This window comes from Primulina tabacum, chromosome 7, assembly GCF_025594145.1.
Source record: "Primulina tabacum isolate GXHZ01 chromosome 7, ASM2559414v2, whole genome shotgun sequence".
Lineage (NCBI taxonomy): Eukaryota > Viridiplantae > Streptophyta > Magnoliopsida > Lamiales > Gesneriaceae > Primulina > Primulina tabacum.
This window is the reverse complement of record NC_134556.1, coordinates 12022013-12033906: the sequence shown is the minus strand read 5'-3', so window position 1 is coordinate 12033906 and position 11894 is coordinate 12022013. Positions and strand designations below refer to the sequence as shown.

Here is an 11894-nt window from a genome sequence, read left to right as displayed (position 1 = left end):
TTTATACTACAAAAAACATGTCTCGGACGGTGGATGGCTTAAGTGACCATTGACCAAACCAGGGGATCCCAAGTAGAGAAATTGCACTATTCTCTTACAGTTGCAAATGCAAGTCATTTTTAAAAGAGTAGGTCTCCTAAAAGGTCTTACAAATTTTATTAGTGAAGCACGACGATCTGACTCATATTTAAAATGAAAAATAATATTTTTAGCATGAAAAATAATAATTTTTCAATGGTCAAGTCAAATATAAGATTTGTCACACAAAATTGACACGTGAGATTGTTTTATAGCAGTTTTTGTGTCTGATGTAGAGATTATTATCTCTTAAATAATATTAACCCGTATGCAATTTAAAATACAGTTTTCACCTTAAGTTTACATTATTATATAAGTGTTTACATTATTATATAAGTGATGTCTTTTATTTTATTTTTTAAATAATTTTGTTTATTTGTTAGTTTTAATTAATTTTCCAAGCTATAAGAACCAGAGAACCTCATCGAGGATGTATTATTTTACAAGATGTCTCATTAATATGTATGCCTATATATTATGATTCTCCCTTTACTCCCACTAGTTATCCCTTGCTAAAATTCAAAGTGCCATGTGATTCTTACGTATACTATATTAATTTTGAAAATAATTCTATCGGTTTATGGTTTTTTGAAGTGAAGCACGTATAGTGGATCGAGTGATGGTTAAAGTCACGATATGTCTGCGGCGAGGAAAATTCCGCCGTCTTCTTCGTTGCTTTGGGTCCCGAACATTCGCAGATATATCGGAGCCGGGGCGGGCCTCGGGTCCGAAGCTCTCATTGGTTTGTTTGTTCTTCCCCCTCTAACTCTGGTTGTATGAATTAGCAGCAGTAATTAGGGAGTCATCGAATTTCAGCAGAAACGTTTTTTGCTCAAAATTTCCCCGCCTGGTTTTACCTATTGCTCAAGAGAAATTCTGTAGTTATGAGCACAATATATTTGTTGGCGAGTAGAAGCTAAGTACGGTTGGTTTTTAAATATATGAAATGGAAACGTGTGTGTGTTTTAAGATCAAATTGGTTTGATTCTTGAAATTGAGCTCTCAGAACATAGGCATGAATAATTTTTGGAAACAAAATCTTTTTTTTTCAAGGAGGACCCCCTCAATGTTGCAGACCACCAAAAGATCCGAGATGTGAGTTAAGTGGCAAGCATACGTTTGGTTGCAATTCTTTGGGCTCAGTTTTGAGGTTGTTTGGATATGGATTTCCTCAAGTAATCTGATCGTTTCGGTATACTCTGCAGCTGTAGGCTAAGTTTTTCTTATATGAAACCAAATGCATATGAAGTACCCTTGCGATCTTAGAGTATACAATTTCTGTTTTCCAGAATTAGAAACGAAAAGGATTTTGCTAGAAATTTTTAAAGAGAAGCATCATAAGAACGCTGAAGCTGGCACAATCCCAAGCTTCTACAAGAAGGTATTTTGTTGAAGTTTCATGGAAAATAAAATAATTGAAAGAAAAAGAACTCCAATGTTTTGATGTATAATCTCCTTAATTCTTAAATGTTTCCATTTTCTGTCTTTTTAGGTTTTGCTTATCGATTCTTTTGCCTGCAAACATTCTGCACTAATCCTCAATCGTGCATGGCTTGTTCTTCTTATTGGGTTAATTGAAATTGCCTTTCTTTACACTGACACTCCTGTTTCATTTAGAAACCAGAAGAAGGTTCCATCAGCCATAGGGTACAGAGACTGGCAAAGTATCGGTTTCTGAAGGTTTTTACTTTCACTTATGAGCTACTCGTTACCGATATTAGAGCTTTGTTTCATGATATTAAGCATTGGAATTATTTTTTGAAGTTTTTTGTCAAGGAGATATCTCTTTGTAAGCAGGAAGTTTGTCTTACAATATTTGGTCCATTATGAATTTATATGATTCCTTACTCGAATCTACTTTTTTGACATCCTGAGCCTGATAAAGTTCCGTTTCCTATCAGAAACAATCTGATCTGTTGCTTAATGCTGATGATTTGGATGCTATGTGGGTTTGCCTAAGGGAAAATTGTGTTATAGATGATGCCACGGGTGCTGAAAAGGTGAGTACTAGATCAAAGTTTCCTCTGAGTTATTATTTTTTATCTAATTTTTGCTCGTTTCTTCCACATCAGAAATATTTGCTGTGGTGGAACTTTTCCCACGCTAGCTCTCTATTGCATTCCAAATTTCATTTTTTTTTTCTTCAATAAAATGGCATTATCGTTAAAGAGAAATATTTATTCCTAATTTTAATTGATATATTTTATTGATTTATTTCCCTAATATTATCTATTCCTTGTTGATTTGATTGAGTGTAATATTTAATTATGGTTTTGTCTTTCTAGATAATTATGTTAAGATTTTATTGTGATGTAATATCTTCCTTAAATCTAATTTCATTCTTAGATAAGATTATGTGGAATATTGGGTTTGCCATTTCTAGATATTATATTTATGATAAAGATCTTGAAGATATGATATTATTGATTTAACTCTTGATTTCTTTATTTTGTAGATTTCCTGGTGAGATGAAATAAATTATAAATAAGAGGTGATCAACTTGTGGTGAAGGGGGACGGAGATTTAATAAAAAGGATAGAGAGAGAGACGAAGAAAAATTCAGAGAGTTTTAGTGGAAGAGATTTTTCGTGGAAGAGATTTTCGTGGAGATAGTTTTTCGTGGAGGTGATTCGTGGGAGTTCTTCGTGGTGGTCTTTTCTCTCTTTTCAATCAATATACACGCACTGTGCACGTCATGGTTCTCATAGAAAAACATCCTACAAAGGCGTTGCTGTTTTGAAGAGGAGTCGTCCGTTTTGTTTTCCACTCTTCGCTTGGAGGTTTTCATGAATGCATAACTCATGCACTTTTGCACGTCGAGATTTCAGAGACAAATAATTCTACGAAAACGTTGCTGTTTTGAAGAGTGCTGGTTTACGTGTTGCCCTGAATGTTGCCAACATCTACAGACAACATCCGTAACGATGTTGGCTGAAGATCGTGTTTAGCTGCTCGTGTTTTTAGGGATCTCGTTTTTTGCTTTCTTATTCATGTTTTAATATTGTTGGTTGTTTTTAGAAAGCTTTATTTTCTCAACTTATTGAGAAAATTGATTTTTGTCATAATCACTAGTGTTAGGTTTTTGTAATCGGTTTGATTTTCTAGTGATTAATTTTCGCCATAAGGCACCGCACAAGTATTTATACTTGTGCATATTTAATCTCGTCCATTTAGTTATTGAAAGTGAATTTGTGTTGCAAAATATGATTTTCCGCTGCATGTTGTCCGAGATGTTGTAACATCTGGAACAACACTTAATTATGTTTAAACACAAATTTACTATTTTACATCGTATACTGATATTTTTATTATTTTGAGCATCTGTCGGACAAAATAATCCTAACAATCATCTTGCTATATTGTTTATGTTCCCATGTGGATTGCGCGTGTGAAATTTTTTTATTTCGATAGGAAATATATAATAGTATGACATTTTTTGTTGGGCTCACTGTTACATTATATTTCTTTTCATTAGTCCATTACCCAGTATCTTCTGTATTTAAATGAATATAATCACACTGAATTAACAATTTTTGTCATTATTTAGATGAACTACGAAGACTTTTGCCACATTGCCTCTATATGTATGGAACAAATTGTTGGATCTCGGTTTTCTCGTGCCCAAACGCAGCGGAAGTTTAAATTTTTTATTTTATTTTGACAATCAAAATTTATTTGTTTTGGGCACTTGTATGGTTTTATGATTAAACATACATAGGATGTTTAAAACTTTTACCTTTGGTGAACAATTTTCACTTGGCTCCAACTACGCCGGTATAAGCGAACGTAGCTCTTGTTGTATATCCCACGTATGTCTTTCAAATCTTCTTTCTTCAATCTCCTAATCAGGTCCACGACTAGAAGATTTGTTCCTCTTTCAAATAGCACTAGAATATTTGAAAGAAGTTTTTACGTTGAGATCAAAAATTGAGAGAGGACTCAAATTTCTTTTTCTTGAAAAGTGGCCAAAATATTTTGAGGATTTTGAGAGCAATTCTCGTGAATCACCATGGAATGAGTGGAGGCTAGGTTTTCAAAATTGTGAATGAATTGTGTTTAACCCTAAACCTAATACACATATGTATAAGCATAAGGCCCATTAATTAAATTAAATACTTAATGGGCTTAATCAATTAATTATTCTAGTCCAATTAGTTTAATTAATTAATTAATCTTTTAAAGTTCAATTAAGAACCTTAATAATATGTATGTATGTCTTGTACTTCTACAAGCCCATTATACATATACACATTACATTTAATTTAAATATCTTATAAGTTTAACATTTGAATTTAATATTTAAATATAAATTCAACTCCTTGAATTTATCACCTCCAAAATTTAATATTTAATAAACTCAACTTTTGAGTTTAATAAATTAAATCCTCAAATTTTATAAATTCAACTGCTTGAATTTATTCTCTCCAAATTTCATAAATTCAACTTCTTGAATTTACTATCTCATAAATTCAACTCCTTGAATTTATTTTCTCAAAATTTAATTATCATAAATTCAACTCCTTGAATTTACTCTATCATAATATAAATTCAACTCCTCGAATTTATTCTCTCAACGGGAACAAACGATCCAGTGCTTGTGTGACCCTCAATGGTTCAGGGATACAGCTAGCTGTGGGTTCACAATTCTTCGTGATTCAGAATAATATTTATTTTTATTCGGGCTTACCCTAGTTAGCCCCATTCTTTTCATCAACACCTTGATTAAGAATGTCAGAACTCATTTCTGATTGCACCCATCGGATCATGGTAAGAGCGTCTAGTAGCATCGCCCCATGATCCTCTAGGTATCACTGATAGTGCCTGCAAGAACTAGTCGATTATGATTAGCGTACAGTACGGTCCCTTCATCTCATATATCCCGATAGAATCTGCAACCATTGGTTCATCGAGGGTTGCATAATAATTCGATAACTATGTGATACATATAAATAGTGGCATCGCATGCACCATTGGAGAACTCCTTCTCCAATGTACATCTCATACTATGGCCAGATATTCCATGCACTATAATTTCATCAGATCACATAGGATATCCACACCCGCAGGTGAGCGGTGAATCCCCGACTACAATGCACTGGCTCCTATATGTGTCGCAACTGTACCCAACCTCGCCAGCTGATGACTCTCCTGGAGCCGGTAAACGAGTCAAAACACAGCCCTAGCATATAGAGCCTCAGTGTTGTCCCGGGTCGTAAGGACTAATGGTGTACAATCATAACCACGGACTTATCCTCTCGATGAATGATAACCACTTGGAAAGTCCGAGGGAGGGTTGTTTGGTATAATCATCATATGACTAGCCATCTGCATGTTTGGACATCTCCATGCCCTTACCAAGAAACGCAGTACATAACATCACAGATGCTAGTCTCGAGCTCAAGCAAACTTTATCCCTGTTTTAGGCGGCTGAATCGACTAGGAACGAATTTAGAATGTGCAGTGTTTACCAATGAGTTTCAACATCGAATTACGATTCATTTGTATTAAAGCATAATCAAAGATTTTATCTATGCTGTTTGCATGGGTATACAGATAAAGTATAATAAGACCATAAAAAGTTAAATTATATTAAAATAAAGATTGTTTATTACACTTGAGTCAATAAATTCCCTAGCCAACCGTTGGCTTGCAGAGAATCTACTCTAACACAAATAGGCCCTAAATGCCGACGTTTTTTCAGTCCTTCATATTTCATGAAGTTTGAGGAAGACGAACTGGGAAGAATCGCCATCCTACCTTTCTATCTTTATGTCATGCTTACTGTAACTCTGTAAGTGCTATTTCTCCTCTAAGACTAGCATGGTGTGGATACTGCCTCCTCCCTTTATACCCCATATTTGGGTTTTATAGTTCAACTGTTAGAATTTATATATACCTACCTACAAACCGAACCTACCGGTACTCAATTAACATTGAGAACTTTTCATGCTGGTGGATTATTCACGAACGCTACTTCAGAACATGTACGAGCCCCTTTTAATGAAAATTGAAAATTAATAAGGATTTACTAGTTTTCAGCAATAAGAAAAACTAACGATAGATGAATGAAAAGAACCCTTGTAATTTTCTTTGGTTCCTTTCCAGGTTTAACTTATTCAAGCCAGAAATGATATGAGTGAGCTTGACGAAGATTCTGATGGCTTTCTACAGCCTCATGTATGTTTATTGTGCTTTGATCATTTTGTTCAGCAACATGGTCGCGATGTTATGTTCTAATTACCATAATTTGGTGATTTTTATACGTGCTTATTTCTCGCTTTTACGAAAATAAGGAAATAGAATCATATATTGGAGGTCTTATTCGTAATTTGGCACAACTGCGCGATTTGCCGACAGCTTTAATGCAGATGTATTGTCGCATAGCTGCACACAAGTTTTTCTTCTTTTGTGATCCTCATAAACGAGGTTCACACTCGACTGCTTTTTTCGCATCATGTCAAATAATTTGGCTCTATCTGCATCTAACAGTGTTCGATGGCAACAGGTAAGGCATGCATAAAGAAAGTCCTACTCAATAATTGTCTCCAGGAATTGATGGAACTTCACCAGGTACATTGTTTGAATTTATTAGTCAATGAAAATAAATTTGTCTTATGATGCTTGTTCCATTAATAATTATTTTCTGTTTTGATCTGCACTAGGAAAGTGAGGAAGAAGTTACTGATAATGAACAAGCAGAAAATTGGTTCTCTTTGACTTCTGCTGAGCGCATATGTGGTTAGAATTTATACTCTGGGACAGGTTTCTTATTTTTAATGAATTGTTCAGCTTCATCATTTTGCTCTGACTTTCTTCTCTGGGCTTCATATTAATATATGGAGCTATGTTCCATGAAACATCTTATTCTTTATCTGATCTTGGTCGAGTAGCTTTCGAGCATAGTTGTAAGGTTTGACTTAGAGGTTGGAAGAAATCAACTCAAAATTGATTGTTCCATTTCTACACTCTGGCTACAATCTTTTTTCACGTTGGAGTATTTTTCATTATATTCGTGTTCATTGAAGTAGGTTCTGTGTAATAAAAATAGTTAATTGCTGAGAGATTGTTTATAGTTACTTCTTTTCTTTGTATTTTAGTCAATACATGAGCTTATAGACCCTATGGGTGATGTTTGCAGACATGTTCTTTTCTCTTGATAAAGACATGAATGGAACGTTGAGCAAACAGGAGCTTTGGGATTATGCTGATGGAACATTGACATATTTTTATTGAGAGAGGTAAAGCCCAACTTGAGTTTCCTCTACCTCCTGTTTCAGTATGAAATTTAATTATAATTTGATTCTGTTGTTTAAATCTAATTTAATTCTTTAATTGAAGGGAAAAACTGAGGAAATGTCTTTTTGACCATTATTTTCATCCTTGTAAAATGAGAAATTTGGTATATATGTTAGAGAAGATGCCCTGCAAGCCAACTGTTGGCTAGGGATTTTATTGACTCAGTTGTAAAGAACAATCTTTATTTTAATATAATTCTTATTTCATGGTTTGTTATTTCTTTTTCTGTATACCAATATTATCAAACATAGATAAAGACCTTGATTATACTTTAATACAAATGAATCGTAATTCGATGTTGAAACTCGTTTGTAAACACTGTATAATCTAAATTCGTTCCTAGTCGATTCAGCCGCCTAAAACATGGATAAAGGTCGCTTGAGCTTGAGACTAGCATCTGTGATGTTGTGTACTGCGTTTCTTGGTAAGGGCATTGAGATGTCCAAACATGAAGATAGGTAGTCATATGATGATTATACCGAACAACCCTCCCTCGGACTTTCCAAGTGGTTATCATTCATCGAGAGGATAAGTCCGTGGTTATGATTGTACACCATTAGTCCTTACGACCCGGGACAACACTGAGGCTCTATATGCTAGGGCTGTGTTTTGACTCGTTTACCGGCTCCAGGAGAGTCATCAGGTGGCGAGGTTGGGTACAAATGCGACACATATAGGAGACAGTGCATTGTAGTCGGGGATTCACCGCTCACCTACGGGTGTGGATATCCTGTGTGATCTGATGAATTAATAGTGCATGGAATCTCTGGCCAGAGTATGAGATGTACGTTAGAGAAGGAGTTCTCAAATAGTACACGCGATGCCACTATTATAGTTATCACATAGTTATCGAATTAATATGCAACCCTCGATAAACCAATGGTTGCAGATTTGATCGGGATATATGAGATGAAGTGACCTTACTGTACGTTAATCATAATCGACTGGTTCTTGCAGGCAATATCAGTGATACCTAGAGGATCATGGGGCGATGCTACCAGACGCTCTTACCATGATCCAATGGGTGCAATCAGAAATGAGTTCTGACATTCTTGATCAAGGTGTTGATGAAAAGAATAGGGCTAACTAGGGTAAGCCCGAATAAAGGATTATGTCCTGAATCACAAAGAGTTGTGAACCCACGGCTAGCTGTATCCCTGAACCATTGAGGGTCACACAAGCACTGGATTGTTTGTTCCCGTTGAGAGAATAAATTCAAGAAGTTGAATTTATATTATATAGTAAATTCAAGGAGTTGAATTTATGATAATTAAATTTTGAGAGAATAAATTCAAGGAGTTGAATTTATAAAAATCTGAGGATTTAATTTATTAAACTCAAATGTTGGGTTTATTAAATATTAAATTTTTGAGGTGATAAAAATTCAAGTAGTTGAATTTATAATTTAAATAATAAATTCAAATGTTGAATTTATAATGTATTTAATTTATTAAGCTCAAGAGTTGAGTTGATTAATTAATAAATTAAATATGGTGGGTAATATGTTTAATGGGCTTGTAGGAGTACAAGTCCAGCATAATAAATAATCAAAGTTTTTGTGAGGCCCATTTACTCTAATAACAATTAATGATCAAACAATAATGGTTTGACTTAAAACTGCAGCGGAAAAAGGTTTAAATTACTTTAAAACGGACCTCAGGGCCTAGAAAAAATTTCGGCATGACCTCCCCGTAAGTAGGACATCCCGAAAACTCAAACAACAGTTTATATCAAAATATACTCCAACTAGAATCATTAAAACAACAACCAAAGTCAACAACCTATAGCCGCACTGTCCAGGACTAAACAGAATTTAAAACTTACCAAATACTCACCAGATCAAGAATATCACAGAGTCGCCTCAGAACATAACCAGAACAACCAAATATCAATACAGATACACGGGGCATCTCCCCGGCAAATAAAGTACAATACAAGTCTGAAACAAACTCAAGACATACATATAAACTAACTGGGAGACTCCACTGAACAGAACCAAGCAATCCAACCTCAATCCCGAGCTCCACTGGCGGAACCTCGGCCTGATGCTGCAAAACGACTCGAGAGATCTACCATGGTGTCCAATAACAACCACAGCAGCCCTCCCAGTAAACAACTGAGGTTAGGATTCTGGTATGAAACAGTTCAACAATAACAACAATAACATAAATCATGCATAATCATATTGTAAAATGTAATATGCAATGCATGAAAGGCTCAACGAATAACTGGGATAACATGAGCCAACAAACGGTACGATAACAACTGGAATAATGCTCGAGCAACAACAACACAGGGGAGCTACATCGTCATGCAGCTAAACCGCCCTGCCAAGTATGCGAGGTATGCCAAGCTGTGCTGAATAACACCCTTGACTCGGCCTCCATACAGCTGATACGATATAACAGGATGGCACAACAGAACGAACTAGATGACACAATCCCAGCGCTCACCTCAAAAGGCTGCACTAATCATGGGATTGTTCAATCACATCTACAGTATCATGTGTATAGGCCTATCAGCCACACAATGATCCCGAGATAAACAACAGTGTCAGATAACAACGGATATCAACAATGGCTAACAAGAACGATAGGGCTCAACATGAATGTCATAACTGTATGCCCAATGCTAAATACCAATAATATGTCATAAACATATATCACAACGAAGGCATTTAACAATTTACAACAACCAACAAGTCATACACCTGATCAATGAAACACAGAATGACAATTAAACATAATTTATGTTTTACCGTCGTATGTTACCGAGCTGTAACATACCTATACCAACTTGACAATCCAATATCACTTCACTTCAAGACTCTCGGCCTAAACAAAACCACAATAAGCCGATCGTGAAAACTACATTCCACACCAATGTCCGATTTGGCACAAAAGAGCATAAAATTCATATCTCGCTCAATATTAACTCAATTCAATATCCGCCAATTGGAAATGAAAGATACGAATATCTAACTTTTTCTAGAGGAAACCATTTTCCAAATCTCAGTAGATAAAGCTCAGAATTTCCAAGAACACATTGCTACTTACGAATTCGCGGACAGAATCTCACACACTGAGTAGTTCCAGAAAAACAAGCATAACTTGCTCAATTCTTAATGGAATTTAACGAATTTTATATCATTACGAAGACAACACATAGCTCTACAACTTTTTTTTGAATCACAAGTCCAGAATCCGAGCGCATATTTGACAAAAACTCGAATTACAGTAGGTGTCCTGCACAGCACCATTTCAGAATTCGATTTGACACATTTTGGTAGAAAAATCATATCAATTCCGTTTCTTATCCAAATTCGATGATTCTAGCGGCTATAGAAAGCTAACAAACAAAGCTACAAGTTCTTTTTAAGTCATTTCTACAAATTCAAATTACAAAAGTCGCAGAAACCCAAAACTCTCACCTAAAGTCGGAAGAATTATCGCAGAAACAAAGCACCCGAACAGCAGCTTCGATCTACCCGAATCCTTGCTCAAACTTCGCGATTTCTGACTTGAATCGAAGCTTAGGATGTTAGGAAGACACCCCTTCAGACCGATTGAGATTTGGACGCCGGGCGGAGGAGATATCGCGATTTTCCCGCAGCCGCTACACAAGTGACGGGAATGGGTTTCCTCTTTCTTTCCTTTTCCTTCTTCTCTCGTTTCTTTTCTCTTTTATTTGGTAAGTTATGTGTATGTATATGTATATATATATCTTGTGTATTTGGTTACTAAAATAGTAACTCAAGCCCATTTATCCCGGTCTGTATTTATTTGCTCTCGTGTGTTATTTAAACTCTATATATAATTTATATCGTTAAATTCTCCGATATTCTAAAATACATATTTTTAACACACTTCTAAAATTTATTTGGCATAAATAATTATTTTAATTTACAACTTAATTTGGCTACCTTGAATTATTTTAGGGTTTGAGCCGTCTCTCAAATAATTCTCTCCTATGTTAAATATCTTCCAATATTTCTAGTGCAATTTGGAATGGGATCAATCTATTCAGTCGTGGACCTGATTAGAAGGAAAGAAAGGAGTCTCTTGAAGAAAGATCGTGGGGATTCATCAAGAGCCAGATCTGTTATACCGGATCGGTTGGTGTCTAGTGATTTATTCACCAAAGGTATAATTTTTTAACATCCTATGTATGTTTTGTTAAAATCATATGAGCGCCCAAAGAAAATTATTTTTTTTTCAAAATAAAATAAAAAATTTTAAAACTTCCGCTGCGTTTGGGCGTGTAGAAAATCAGATCCAACAGTGGTATCAGAGCCAGGTTTTCTGAATCGTATGATTTTAAATTATATTGAATAATTTATTTCTAACTACACAAGAAAATTTTTCAGAAAATTTAGCACCACGAAAATTTATTTTTCAGATTTTCGAAACAAAAAAAAAAATTTAAATCTGCCCGGAACTGTTCCGGGCAGTCCGTGCGCGCAGGGCCGCGCATGGCAGCGCGCAGGGCCGCGCACGGCAGCGCGCAGCGTGCGTGCAGGC

At 35.4% G+C, this 11894-nt stretch overlaps 1 protein-coding gene and 1 long non-coding RNA gene across 2 annotated transcripts; one reads left to right on the top strand and one right to left on the bottom strand.

The window, feature by feature from the left end:
* The first annotated feature begins 553 nt into the window (after positions 1-553).
* Positions 554-7478, top strand: LOC142551150 (putative serine/threonine-protein phosphatase 2A regulatory subunit B'' subunit TON2). The gene is made up of 11 exons (XM_075660216.1): positions 554-820; positions 1368-1459; positions 1696-1758; positions 1980-2078; positions 3626-3675; positions 5753-5861; positions 6184-6255; positions 6436-6504; positions 6584-6648; positions 6741-6816; positions 7217-7478. The coding sequence occupies exons 1-7, from the start codon at positions 715-717 to the stop codon at positions 6187-6189; spliced, it is 525 nt and encodes a 174-aa protein (XP_075516331.1). The 5' UTR covers positions 554-714; the 3' UTR covers positions 6190-6255; positions 6436-6504; positions 6584-6648; positions 6741-6816; positions 7217-7478.
* Positions 7479-9174: 1696 nt separating this feature from the next.
* LOC142550509 (uncharacterized) lies at positions 9175-11011 on the bottom strand. The gene is made up of 2 exons (XR_012821409.1): positions 10805-11011; positions 9175-10208 (listed from the first exon to the last, which is right to left on the bottom strand). It is a non-coding gene; the product is annotated as an uncharacterized LOC142550509 (long non-coding RNA).
* Positions 11012-11894: the final 883 nt, after the last annotated feature.